The sequence below is a fragment of the Calidris pugnax genome, unplaced genomic scaffold (genome assembly GCF_001431845.1).
Source record: "Calidris pugnax isolate Ruff unplaced genomic scaffold, ASM143184v1 scaffold281, whole genome shotgun sequence".
Taxonomy (NCBI): Eukaryota; Metazoa; Chordata; class Aves; order Charadriiformes; family Scolopacidae; genus Calidris; species Calidris pugnax.
The window spans coordinates 703,438-717,416 of record NW_015091028.1 but is presented as its reverse complement, the minus strand read 5'-3'; the positions used below and the strand labels follow the sequence as shown (position 1 = coordinate 717,416).

The 13,979-nt window shown below is 53.5% G+C and overlaps 1 protein-coding gene across 6 annotated transcripts in view; it reads right to left on the bottom strand.

Moving 5' to 3' along the window:
- Positions 1-13,979, bottom strand: part of LOC106896232 (H(+)/Cl(-) exchange transporter 5) — a 36,793-nt gene that overhangs the window by 9,312 nt on the left and 13,502 nt on the right. For 5 of the 6 annotated variants that reach the window (XM_014956034.1, XM_014956035.1, XM_014956032.1 and 2 more), the window contains exons 2-6: positions 13,656-13,805; positions 4,565-4,716; positions 2,507-2,606; positions 852-1,036; positions 409-531 (exon numbers count right to left, since the gene is read on the bottom strand). In XM_014956034.1, the coding sequence (XP_014811520.1) occupies positions 409-531; positions 852-1,036; positions 2,507-2,606; positions 4,565-4,716; positions 13,656-13,805 (710 nt within the window). Of the gene's footprint in view, positions 1-408; positions 532-851; positions 1,037-2,506; positions 2,607-4,564; positions 4,717-8,805; positions 8,920-13,655; positions 13,806-13,979 lie in introns of those variants that run through there. The other variant, XM_014956036.1, reaches the window with a different exon arrangement.

Genomic DNA, 13,979 nt, shown 5'->3' with positions numbered 1-13,979 from the left:
CCCTCAACACTCCCCTACGGCTCTCAGGCTCCCTCCCAGGTATCAAAAGTAGCACAGAGATGCCAATATATCTCTCCATGCAAAGGCAGAAACAGCCATTGAGTCCTTCCTTCGGGACTCCTCTCCTGGCTGAAGAGAAGTCCGAGTCTCATGGAGCCTGTCTTACACCAACGGGGTGCTTTTGTTTGTACCCCCGGCAGTAAATGCCAAAATATTCCACTTTTTTAATGGGATTGCATTGAGGCTTAAGTACCAGACATCTTTCAGTAACAGTCTGGAAAAAAGCATACACTAAACCACCATCTGAAGTGCAAGAAATTATAACTCCATAGCAGGCAAACGTGATCCTTGGATGGTGGGTCCCTACCCCACCTCAGAAAATCCCAACCCACTTCCATCCTCACTCACCTCTGGGATCCCTGAGCCACAGGCATAAGGAGCAAAGCCCTTCACGAGCAGCACAGCAAGCAGGGAGAACAGCAAGGCCCAGATAACGTACATGAAGTAGTTGAGAATATATGCAAAAGCCCCCTGAAACAAAGAAAAAGTTACCCAAATTAGATGATTTCTACTGAGATCAACCAAAGCTGCACACTGAGGCCAGCACACAGAACAGCAGCGGATCACACACACAGCTATCGGCCAAAAATGGGGAAAACTACACTGAATCTGAGGTTTCAAGGGCAAGTTTAATTTGCTGGGTTATGGGGATACCCTTAGAAGACCCCAACAATGAACGTTAAACCACCAACCCCCCCAGAGCTCACAGATCTGGTAGATAAACCCAGATGGCTACCAAGGGACAGTACGGTCTCGGAAATGGGATATTTCAGCAGCAAAACCAACGTCACCTCTCCATGGCCCAGGATCAGCTGGGACCAGCTCTTCCACTCGGGACACTTGTCTCTGTCGGTGAAAGTGGTGTTGGATTTCCAGCAGCAGTGCTCATGGTTGAACCAGAAGCCTGCTAAACACACACCCTCCTTCAGGTCCGTCATCCAGTGGGCAGAGATATCAATCAGCCCCGCTAAGGAACCTGGGTTGAAGGGGGAAAAACCCACAGGTAAATAATCGCCTTGACTCAAATACCTGAAGGTTACAGTCTGCCCTACTGACTCATGCCTCACCTACCAACAAATAGAGCAGGACTGATAATTTTGCCTACATTTCACTTTTATTCCACAGAGAGTTAAATGGAAAGATTTGCTTAAGTGTATATATATATATATATCTCTATCTTGAAAAGAGCAGGTCAGGAAACAAAACATGCCTGATGGTATTTCAAAGGTTGAGCATCACAAACTGTGTTCAAACTCGCCCTATGTGACTAGAAATTATTTTTTCTCAATTATACTGGACAAGCACCTATTAAACGTAGCGGAGCAAGCAGGCTGGGAGGCAGAGAGGGACGTGCTGTGTTCCTGCAGGATGCAGACAAAACATGTCACCACTCTGCAGCGCGAGAGCTGGCACCCAGGAGCTACACTAAGGACACTAATACCGTGACAGGAATAACTCTGAACATGGAGGAAATATTTCCAACCCCAATATGAAATAAAAAATTTAAAAAGGAGGGTAAAGTTACAACTGTGGCCATGAAAGCCAGCCAGCAGAGAGCCAGCACAGAGAGTAATTCTGCTTTTAGAAGAGGAATCTTCAAGCAATTCTTTAGTTTTCTGCTAAAAACAACTCCTACAATCCCCACAGATAAATGCTGCCATCAGCTCCGCTCCCAGCGAAAAAACCACATCAACAGAGGCCAGGAGCAGAGACCTCTGATCTGCAGGACCAAGTGCCAGCACAACCTCCAGAGGCAGCAATAAACATTTAGCAAATCTGCCAGTTAATGAGAAACCGGCTCACAGCCTCCTCTGTAAATATTAACAGGAGACTTCATTTCATCCCTCGTGATGAACGCTCAGCTGCTCTCCACTGGGAAGAGCTCTACCCAGCCCATGCTCTTCTGCGGCCCCGAGTCCAAAGTTTCCTTCTGAAATCATCCAAAAGGTCTCAGTCAACCTCGGCAAGAAGCCTGGCTGCCCAGGAAACACCTCCCACCCTTTGTACCCAAGCACAGTAAGGAAAAAGAAAAAGGGCCATCTTTCCAGCAGTCCTTGGGATTAACCTCTCCTTTGTCAACAAAGAATGTTCAGCGAAGACGCACAAGACTCTCCCCTGACCCACACTCCCATCAGCTCTTCTGCTGAATTTTCTTTATCTCAGAGCCCTGCAGCAGCAGACCCAGAGCAGCGGCCAGGCCAGTGCTCAGTCTCAGCTTTGTCTCTGGCTGTCTGTACAAATATGGCCTCAAAGCACATAAAAAATTAATTCTCCATGAATTTCAAAGGAGCAGCAGAGCCACGAACACCGGTGCAGCCCCTCACACAGCCCTTGCTCCAGGGACAAAGTCTCCCTCTCCAGGGCCCTGCCTGGGGTCGTGGGAGGAACCGATCCCGACGCTGCAGAGCGGAACCAGGACGGAGCTTTAGATGGTTTTTGCTCTTACCTGCCAACAACCCGATGAGGAGCATCAACAACCAGCCCGAGAAGGCATCGCTCACGCTGTGGATCAGTGCCCAGGTGGACTCTTTACTTCTACTGGTGATCTGGAAAAGGGTTTTTCAAAAAGAAACAAGGATCTGTTACAGACACTGATCTGCTTCGGTGTAAACGTTCTAAAAACTACCCGGTGAGGTGCTTAGTGGAAGATGAGCCCCTGAGACTGGGAACAACAGCCCTCGGGACACATTCTGCATGAGGGGTGAGGGAAATGGTATCAGGAGTGGCTGCTCCTGCAGCTGGCACAGAAATGCAGCTCTGGGCAGGAGATGGACAAGAGCGGGTCGAGGAGACTGCCATCTGTCCCAGCAAAACAGAAAGTATTCAACTAACACTCTCCTCCTCGGTGTCTTCTGCACAAAACCGAGACAGAACTCATCCCTCAATCTTTTGCTGCCATTACTTGTCGGTGACAGCAAGTCACACCAGAGCTGTCACCAACCCTCCAGAGTCCCCAGCTGCTGCCCAACGTCTGCCACACCACCCTGACACTGCTCCGGGCAGAGGAGACGGGAGGGGGGTCACCAGTTTAACACCAACACGGAGGAACGGTCAGGCTGGAATGGTGCTGGTGGCACTGGGAAGTGGGACCAAGATGCCCCAGGAGGGTGAGCTCCTCGGGGGCCCTGGTCCCATCTGAGGGTGATGCCTGGCAGTGTCACTGCTCTGGACAGGGGGACAAAAGTGTGACAGAAGAGCTACTGTGTGCCCCCACTGCCTCCACCCGGGGATGCATTCCAGGACACCACCATTATTCCCTGATAAAAAGGCACATTGATGCAAACAACTAACGCTCGCTAAATGAGGGATAAATACAGTCAGAATCCTTTCTGCCTGAACAAGCCTTGGGTGGTTTTTCCTCTGGATTTTTGCCTTTCAGATGCCGTGCTGCCCAGGAGGGGAACTGCTGCTGAACCAAGGCAGGGGATGGGGCCTAAACTATTTCCTTTATATTTCTTCTCACTGGACCAAGCCTACACCTCTCTGCCCAGCAGGAACTTCTGTCCTGACCCCATTTCAGCTTCTTTCGGTAAAGCCAGCAGCAGTATTTCCATACCAGTGCCTCCACAGACAGGGAATAGCTGGTCCCATTCCATGCCAAGGGGCATCACCTTTACATACACACATCTGCCTGGGGCATACGTGTGAGCAGCCCTCGGGTCTGTACTCCTCATTTATAGAGGGGGACAGGTTTGGGGCAAGAGGTACTGGGGGGATGGAGCCCCTGAACTGGGTCTGTACGTGCTCAGGTTTAGGCACTATATTGTATTTATTGTAGGTGCTCACACACTGAGCAGGGACCATGGTCAGTTTGTGCACTACTGTGAAGACACAAGTTGTTTTGTGAGGCTCAGAAAAAAAAAAAACAATTAAAGATTTATTTTGGCAAGCAAACAGACAAGTTGAATTCGGTCATCACCCCACAAGAATTCACCAGCAAGGGCTTCTCATGAACCAGGAGCATGCTGGGGACATTGGGACTTTATTTAAAGCATCCCCTGCTTTCTAAGCAGATTTATTTAATAGCAGAGAGCGGTGACGTCCCGGGAATGAATCGTGGAAGAACTGCACTTAGTTTTCTCCAACGCCCAGCACAGAGCAACTCCAACAGAAGGAGCATCATTCACAAGTGCAATTGTGTGAGCAGAAAAACAGCTTCCAGGAGCAGCAGTGCGGGGAGCGAGTTTAACAGGGCACAAGAAAACACGCCATTAAGGCATTTAAGATGTGGGTCAGAAATCCACGAAAGCTTTTTAAACGAGTAAAAGCCTTCAGAAGAGAAGCGGCAATTGATAAACTGCAGCACGATCAATTTAACCTTCCTTTCCCTCAAAGTAATGATCCTGCGGGGAGGCTCCCAGTTCCCATCCCAAGGGCAATCCCTCCATCCCAGGTGTATCTCCAGCACACGTCTCCTTCCCAGTCCGGCCATCAGACTGGGATTAGCTCCAGCAAGTTAATTACTCTGCCTTCAGTGCCAGCAAGAAGCAGTAGGATATTTTACCTCTCTGTGCCTGTCCCGGTCCCTGGATTTCTCTCGCACCCAATCTATGGTGTTAAAATCTTCGTAGGTGCCCACACCAGGAAGAGGTTCCTCCAGGAAATCCATCATCGTGCTGGTGCCGTTCATCCCTCCCCCGTTATATGAGGAAAATCCTGGGGGGAGAAATGGGGTATTTCTTAGATTTGCCCTTTTACAGGAAAAAAAAAAAAAACAACACACCAAAACATTCACCAAAACAGCAATTTAGTGGGAAAACCACAGATTTCAGTGGAAGCAAAGAGCTAATGAGCTGTTCCTCCAGTGAAACAAGCCAAGCAAGGCTCCTGCGGTGACCAGGGGTATGTCCCTCCCCAGCTCCAGCAGTTCACGTAGAGACAGCATCATTCCTGGAAATGACTGTTCAAGAACCAGCAAAGTAAATCAACAGCAGCTTCCAGATGTTAACTTTTCCCTAAATCTAGAACTTTTGCCATTTGAGGAGAGCAGAGGGAGAGGAGAAGGGGAATATTTGAGACCCCGGGCAGAGCTGAAGGGAGTCCAGGGTGGATGCAGTGAAGGCAGGAGGGCTGTGCATGGGAGATTGGACACAGGAGAACATCCAACCCCCATCGTTGTGGAGGGCCAGGAGGACCTGAAAAGCAGGTGGTGGTACTCACAGCCACCCTTCAGGTGAAACAACCTCAGCCAAACCACTCACCCTTCTGCCTAACCTCCAGCCCATGGAAAACAACACTTAGTGAGGATGTATGTTCCCAGAAATTTGGTCACAAGACAATCTCTTCACGGTTTGGAGCAGAGAACAAGGCTGTGGGGAAGGGCCTACAGAAGACTATTAATCTAGAGCGTGACGAGGGCTGGCCAGGTCTGTCTGAAGACAACCCACCAGGGCTCTGCACGGTACAAGCCGTGCTCCCGAGAAAAGCCTCTGGAGCAGCTTCCCATTCCTCTGCTGAGAAAATAAATCCATGAATCACAGAGTCGGTGAAATACTGAGGTTGGAAGGAACCTTGAAAGATCATCCAACCACCTAGTCCTGGACCTCAGTGCCGAAAATGGATTAATGTTGCCTCCACGTCTCCAGGTGCTCAGTTTAGTCCCCAGGTGCTCAGTTTATGGCCATTCCCAGCCAAGGTGGCATTTGTCCCCTGCTGAGCAGGAGGCGGCAGAGCAGAACCTGCCCTTGGGGCACTCAGGGCAGAAGCCTTGGATCCACACAGATTTCACCTGCCCTGGGAAAATTCCACCTGGAAAACCACCATGAATCTATTCCGGCTTTCCTTGGCTCCTGCAACAAAACATTGAGCATCTCTGATCTGAAAAGAACCTTTAAAATCCCCATTAATGTAACACTTGCTCCTTTAAAAATGGGTTTCTGAAAGTCTCTTGCAAGTAGCTTGAGGAAGGTGTTGAAACTCACCCAGGCAAAAACAAAACAAAGGTCTTTTAAACTTTATCCCAGGAAATCAAGCAGCTTCGTTGACAGTAACTGTCATGGAACGAGTTTTTCTGTGCAATTCAGCCCAGGCTTCATTCCTTTGCTTGTGCAAGCACCGAGGCCCCTGCTCTGACCCAACACCACCAGAATCCCTCAGAAATTACTCCAGATATTTTTCTAAAGGCACCAAACACTGGAAGGGCAAAAACTCCATGGGTTACTCCAAGAAATATCCTGTTAAATTTCAGCGGAGGTGAAGGGTGCCCCACAGTCCATTATCCATTACACAAAAGCATCCCCAGAAAATTGAGGTGACACCAGTTTCCACCCTGGACACGGGCTCTGGAGCTCCCCAAGGAAGCCGTTCATGCTGCTCTCCCAGGCTTTACCCCTCTCTGGTGCCACCCGAGAGGCTGCAGTTTCAGACCCGGGCAGGAGAGCAGCTCTAAGCAGGGTTCTGTCAGACACTGACTGTCTACAGTCACCCACAAGGAAAAAAAAAAAAAAACCAACATGCAAAACCCAAAATCCAATCAAAACTGAAAGGTGGTGGGAAAGAGGAGTATTAAAACTCCCATCCGGAAGGATAATGTTTAATATTTCATTTAGCTTATTCAGGTTGTGGATACACCAGGGCAAAGATGTCTTTGGATGAGAAGGATTCAAACAATCGCTCTCTACCCCACCGTCTGAAGGCAAGAGAGGGGAATAAAGTCCCCCGATGTCTTCCCACGCCACCCCCCAGACTGGCACAGCAGCCTCTTCACAGAGGAAAAGCCGCCAGAAAACAAGATGAGTCACGTAGCACAAGTGACAAGTACCACCAAATAACCCACTTAAAGGCTCCCTGCTTCATTCGGGACAAAAAAAAAAAGGTTAAGTGAAGTTCTCCAGAGATCTTCCGAGTGGTGAGTGCACAGAGCGAGCCCGCCTCGCACGGGAGAGAAAATGGGGCATGTTTGCTGAGAGCCAAGAGGAATTTCTCTGGTTTTAACAACGTTTGTCACTTACAAAGCCAAGAGCTTGGAAATCCAAACTGGCATCGGTGCCTTCAGAGACCTCCCCAGTCAAACCTCCCTCTGGGGATCCCAAACGTTGTTCTACAAATCTGATGGACTAAAACCTCCTTGAATAAATCATCCCCAAACCAACAACCAGGTTCAACATGCAGAGGGCTCAGATCCCCCCGTGTAAAGCCATCTGGGGAGGGCTTCCCCCCAGCCCCTCAGGGCAACCAGCCCCCTCTGGAGCTGTGTGACACAGGGACAAGACAGGGTATTGTCCCACTCAACCACAGCCCAGACAAGTCCCACCTACGGTTCAGAGCTGCAGAACCTCACAGCAAAGGCCATGGACATAGAGACCAGGACCACAGCAGAACAACTCAACCAGGGAGGCAAGAAAGGTATGAGCCAGCGTGTCACCTCGATGGTGGCACTGGGCTGTGAGGAGGCCACTGCCTCCCAGGCCACCCAACATCCCAATGCCCAACGCTCTGTGGCAACCAGATGTCCTCCAGCTCGCTCACCTGGGTCCGATTCCCATCTCCAGGGACACCTCCCACCAGACCAGGTTGCTCAAAGCCCCGTCCAACCCGGCCTTGAACCCCTCCAGGGAAGAAGAAGAGACGGGGGTCGTTCCCTGCTGGCTCTTCTGGAACAACCGCCCGGAGCAGTGACTTTCAGCTCCCCCAGCTCAGAGCTGCCACAGGAACAAGACCCCAGGGGGACAAACTCAGCACCCACCACTGCCCCAACACGGGCTGTAGGACATCGCTCCCCCAGAGTCCCACAGGTCCCAGCCCCATGGATCCCATCCGTACCACAGCCAGCAGCTGCTCGTGGGCTCTCACAGCGGGGCCGAAGGGACAGTGTGGTGTGACCCACACACTGGGGACCAGCCTGGACCCCGCTCCTCTCCCCATTCTGGCCCCATCCAGCCCAGCCTGCCCTCCCTGGGTGCAGAGTCAGAACCCCCAGGTCCCAGCCATGGCCATTTCCCAGCCAGGTAAGCAGTTCTATCCCACAGAAGATACCCAGAAAATGTCCTTATATTTTTCCCCAGGAGTAACACCGAACTGTAAAATGGCTGACAGGCATAAATATTTATCAAGATCATATTTCTTGCCTCAGCTGGTCGCAAATCAAGGATGCTGGGATACCCAGAGAGGAATAAAGGAAGAAAATGAGCTCAGTGATGCCTGGTCAGAAGCTGATGGTAGGGTCGGGGCAGCTCCTAACCCCCAGAAGCAGCATTTAACGCCTGGAGCCAGCGGCCAAACCCCAGAATGGTGAGAGAAGCACAACTCATTTTTTAAACACAGATTTGTCAGCGTTTTGATCACCTCTTCTCCCCAAAATGGGTTAATGTTCCACTTCAGAGAGTCTGCCTGGCTTAAAAAACAGCAAAGGCAGTGCCTGTTGAAGTTGCAGGTGCTGTCACTGCAGCACAGCCACCCCGGGCTCCCCGAATTGTCCTGCCAGCACGGCAAGGTGACAGCCCTGCCCCCCGGGGGGGTCTGTGCCACCGCTCCCCTCGCCCGGGCCAACGTGTTAAAAAAGGCAGGGTTTTGCAGCCAGAAGGGAGCCGGGAGCGAGCAGCCAGCCATTACACAGCAGAAATCCCGCAGCAGCCATCCCGCAGCCCACCCGGCTGCTCCCGGGCCCCCCATCTCCTCCCGGCCCCCCCGACCCCCCCGTCCCAGCGCAGGAGCGGTTTGGAAGCCGCCCCGCACAGTTTGCTGCCCCGCAGCCCCCCGGCCACGCTCCGGCCCCTCTTCCTCCTCCTCCTCTTCCTCCCTGCTCACCCTGCCTCTGCCGCTGCGGCCCCCCCCGGGGAGCCCGTCCGGCCCATGGCGGTGCGGCCGCTCCTCCGGCTCACGGCGGCACTCGCTGCATCCTCTTCCTCCGCACCTGGCGGGAGCCGGGCCGGCAGCGCCCCGGGCCCTCCCCGCACGCCCGGCGTCACCGGCACCGTCACGTGAGCCGGCCCTCGCACCCCGAGCCGGCAGCGGCACAGCTCCCGCCGCACCGGGACAGGCGTCGGGCTCGGCGGAGGGAGGGGAGCGAGGGTGCACCGGGGGGAGAGCGAGGCGAGGATGCATCGAGGAGAGGGGGGCGAGGAGCGCGGCTGCACCGGGGAGGGGGACGAGGATGCACCGGGGGAAGACGGGGACGAGAAGCGAGGCTGCACCGGGGAGGGGGGCGAGGCTGCACCGGGGGGAAAGGGGGGCGAGAAGCGAGGCTGCACCGGGGGGAGAGGGGGCCGAGACGCCCCGCCGCCGCTAGCGGAGCCCCCCCGGGATGCTTTACCCGGCGGAATATTCTCCCCGGGCCCGAGAGAGCCGGAGAGCGGCCCCGGGCTCTGCCGGCCCCCGGGAGCTCACGCCGTGCCCTCCGCCCCCCGGCACCCCCCGGCTCCAGCCCCAAAGACCGGGCAAACCCGGCACTCGGCCCCCTCGCCCGAGGTCTGCCCCAGGTGGGGGAGGGGACACGACACCCCCGAGACGAGCACCCAGTTCTCCCAGTGCAAGGGACTGGGACAGCCCCTGCTCGGGACCGAGTCAAGGATCCCCGCAGGAAAACAGGCATTTCCCCGGGGCCTGTCCTCACACCGGCGGGTCAGACCCCGATGTACCGAAAAGAAACACCCCCTTTTCCCCCACCTTGCGGCCATGTCCCCGCCGGGAGCGATGCCCTCCCCTCGCTGTCCTCCCGGGAGGCGGCGGGGACTGAACTGTCCCTTTGTCCCCTCTCGGAGCCGGCCCCCACCCTCCCCGGGAGCGCTCTTTATCTCCCCCATCCAACGTACACAAGGGCTCAAAGGGGCTGGTGATTAAGTTCTCCTGGCTCCAATTAGCCAGCGATAGCTTGTCATTTAGGCATTGTCTGTCTGTCTGAAACACGACACCCGGCAAACGCTGGCTCTGGGCTCAGGCGATACGCTACGGGCGGCTCCGACACCCCCGGGGCTCCGTCTGGAGGTCAAGGAGGAAGGCGGGTGAAGAACAAAGCCTGGGGAGATGTCTCCAGCTCGGGGAGCCATCCCAGAGGGTGGCCCTTCAGCACTTCTGTTGGGTGGGTGCATCAGGCCAGCCTGCAGCAGCTGGGTGAAATCCCCTGGCCAGCAAATGAGGTAATTAATCCTTCCCGGGACCAGCTGGCCACCCCCTATATTACAGCTCTCCCCGGTGTGGAGAGCTCAGGTAAGGAGAGGGCGAGTGGATGGAACCAGAAATCCCAATGAAACCAGACCCCACTGCGCTTTTGGGGTGTTACTCGGTGCTATTGCAGTTCTCAACCAGCATGTCCCGGGCTGGCTTTAGAGGACCACAGCTGGGCCACCAGTGAGCAGAAGACACTCACCCCCAGAGCACGGGGGAGACAAATGCAATCAGTGTGGTGCTCCATGTCAGCATGTCTGACCGGACAACTCAAGGGTCTGTGGATAACGTCTGCAAGTCATTGCTCAACACTTGAGAGCAGTCAACAAGGAAATAGCTTCTTAAAAAAAAATCCTTAAACTAAGAAGCAGAAAAGATTTACTGCTGCAGAAATGCCCCTTGACCATCACGTGCTGTTCTGGGCACCTTCGCGACAGCACAGAGAGGAGGTGATGGCAGTGAGATGAAGCAACTGCTGGGAAGCAGGACTCTGTCCTTAAAGACCACGGTGCCACCCCATCAGCTCTCTGCCCAGAATTAAAAAAAAATCCTTAAACTAAGAAGCAGAAAAGATTTACTGCTGCAGAAATGCCCCTTGACCATCACGTGCTGTTCTGGGCACCTTCGCGACAGCACAGAGAGGAGGTGATGGCAGTGAGATGAAGCAACTGCTGGGAAGCAGGACTCTGTCCTTAAAGACCACGGTGCCACCCCATCAGCTCTCTGCCCAGAATAAAACCTGGGCTTCAACAAGGATTTTGAGGAAGCCCAGCTCGGGTTCCCTGGCTGCCTGGTGTAACACCATTACCACAGCACCAAGACTACAAATCAGAGGATTTTATTCAAAAGCCAAGTTTCATTCCCAAGCACAACTTAACAGCCCGGAAAAAAAAGTCAAGGAAAGTCTTATCTGTTCCCTTTTATTGACCAAATGCTGAAGTCCAAAGCAGAGAAGATAAGAGTGTGGGAGCGTGGGACCCAGGGGGTTGGTCACAGCCGCTGAACACGAGCCAGCAGTGTGCCCAGGTGGCCAAGGTGGCCAACAGCATCCTGGTCTGTGTGAGGAACAGTGTGGCCAGCAGGACTGGGGCGGTGATAGCCCCCCTGTGCCAGGCACTGGTGAGGCCCAACCTCAAGGGCTGTGGCCAGTTCTGGGCCCCTCACGACAGGAGGGACATCGAGGGGCTGGAGCGTGTCCAGCGAAGGGCAGAGGAGATGTCCAGCTCCATCACAGGAGAACCTCAGTCCCCACCTCCCCAGCTCCAGTCAGGCCCGAGGGACATAGAGGGGCTGGAGCATGTCCAGCGAAGGACAGAGGAGATGTCCTGCTCCATCACAGGAGAACCTCGGTCCCCACCTCCCCAGCTCCAGTCAGGCCTGTGCCACCACATCTTCAGGCCATGTGCCTGGCACCCAAGCATTTGCCAGCAAACAGTTTCTGAAATCAGTAGGGGATGTTTGCAGAGTGAACTGAAACCAGTATTTTGGCAAACAAGCCTTTAACCTTTTAAATTTCCTCTTTTACTTCTGTGTCAACTCTGCCCGTGGACTGACGCATCCTGCAACTTACTTCTGTGTCAACTCTGCCCGTGGACTGAAGCATCCTGCTTTAGAGGAGAACCTCTTTCAGGAGAGCCTCTCTCAGGGGAACCGCTCCTCTCGGCCACCACTTAGGGCAGCCCCCAAAGTGCCACCACCATCACTCACGTGCCAGCAGGGAGGACCCCCACTTTTTTCATAGCAGTAGCCACAGGCCTCCAAACACCCTGAGCCAAGACAGGAAGACCTACTACACCAGGAGGGAGACAACCCAGTGCTGCTTCAGGCCAGCAGCAAAGCTCAGCTCCATCGCCCACCGCTGCTTCTAACCTCTACAGAATAGCAATTTCCTTACAAGAAGTTAAAGAATTCAGCTCCTTCTCTCTAAATACTAAACAGGAGCACACCTTTAACTTCAGACAGCTGATACCCCGACGGCTCTCGCCAGGAGAGAGCACGTGGATTTCCAGTTACACTACTAACATGCATAACGTGATTATTTCTGTGTATTAATTCTACACCTACTAGTAATTAACAGCTCTTCAGAAGCAAATTCAGTCACAAGTCATTATTTCAAGCTCCGTGCAAGGAGATTTGAAGTGGGCTCTTGGAGCTGCCCAGTTCTAAAAGTCACTTCTGCCACCAGTTGAGGATACAACACACTTGGGATGCAAACCTTGCACATCCCTTTGTGCACAGACAGAGGGTTTTTAAACCACAAACCAGCACTTATCACTCGGAGTGAACACAACCACCACAAAAACACCACCATCCTTCCTCCTGGAAGCGGTGGGAGGGACCAGGCCAAGGACACGCTCCTCACAGGGTCTCCAGCAGCAGAAGGGCTGGTCCTTTGGGTACCAACAGGAGACATTTGAGGAAGTCTGTCCTCATCTGTGCTACCTGGAGGCAAACCGTGGACTCAAGAAGCAAAACCAGAAGGATTCCTTTTTAATTTTAGCCCTACAGTAAACAGGGGTGGGGGAAGAAGAGGAGAAGGTTTATGGGAAGTCACAGACACTTGTGGTCTTGCTGTTCAAATAAAGTATCTTTGCTTTTAAACTTATAATAATTCACAGAAAACAAAAACCAGGCAGATCATCTTGTCTAGTGCCAAAGCTCAGCAAACCCAGGCAGACTGCTCTCCCCCACTGATGGCACAACCCAGGCCCAGGCCAGAGGAGGCAGCATCAGACCCTCTCTGGACAGACACGTGGTGGCAGGGGATGCCCAGCACCTCAGGCTTTCTGCAACCTCAGCACCAAACCCCCTGGGGCTGATTGATTTCGAGAGTCTCTCCACAACGGGCAACCTTTAAAATTATAGGTAAAGAAGGAGGGAAGGGGAAGGGAGAGTCTCTGCTCATCTCAGGAATTGCTCTGTGTGGACATCCCTTCCCATCCCATCACAACACCTCCCTTGTGGCACTGCCAGCTCTTCCCTACAGCAGCTCTTTTGGAAAACTCCAGAAAGAACTATCCAGAAGCCCTAAAAGCAAAGCAATGGGAGCGGATACGCAAAGTAACCACACAGAGGGCTCGGAGAGCAGCTTTCCCCTCTGACAGGACACACACAGCCTGAGACCCAGCAGCTCGGTGGCTGGAGGCAGATGAGCAGCACCTCCCCACCACCACAAAATCACTCACATGCTTCTTGCCATCACCATTTATTTGAAGGAGATTTTCTGCTTTGCACAGAAGAGGCGGCTCCCAGCAGCCCCAGTTACACAGCGAGGCTGGGAGCCAAAGGCAGCACGTCAGCAGGCACTGGGCTGTTCTCACAAATCTGTTTGCGGACACAACGCACAGAATCCTGCAAACCATTCCCTTCGGTGCCGTGAAACGCAAGACCCGTCCCAGGCAGAGGCCAGCAGGACCCACACAGAAGATATCACCATGAAATCCTACCGAAAGCTGCTACAAAAATGAGTAAGGGAAGAGCTGCACGGGTATTACCTCCCATCTCCCTGTCGAGCGGAGGGTCGTCGTCTGCCATGGAGAAGTCCAGAGATGCTCCCGCTATTTCCAGCATGTCTTCATCACTGGTGCTGCTCTGGAAACTCCCCCGTCGATAGCCTTTCTGATCCATGGCCAGAGCTTCCAAACCTGCCAGCAAAGGGAAAGGTTTCAGGGCACAAGCACGAAGACTCGGCGCTTTGTCCTGAAGCCCAGGAGCCCGCACTGCTCTTCCCGCAGGAAGGAGAAATGCAGTGAATCCACTGAGATCGGGCTGGAACAGGACAAGGCTGGACATTCACAACTCCAGGCAAAGCTCTGGCA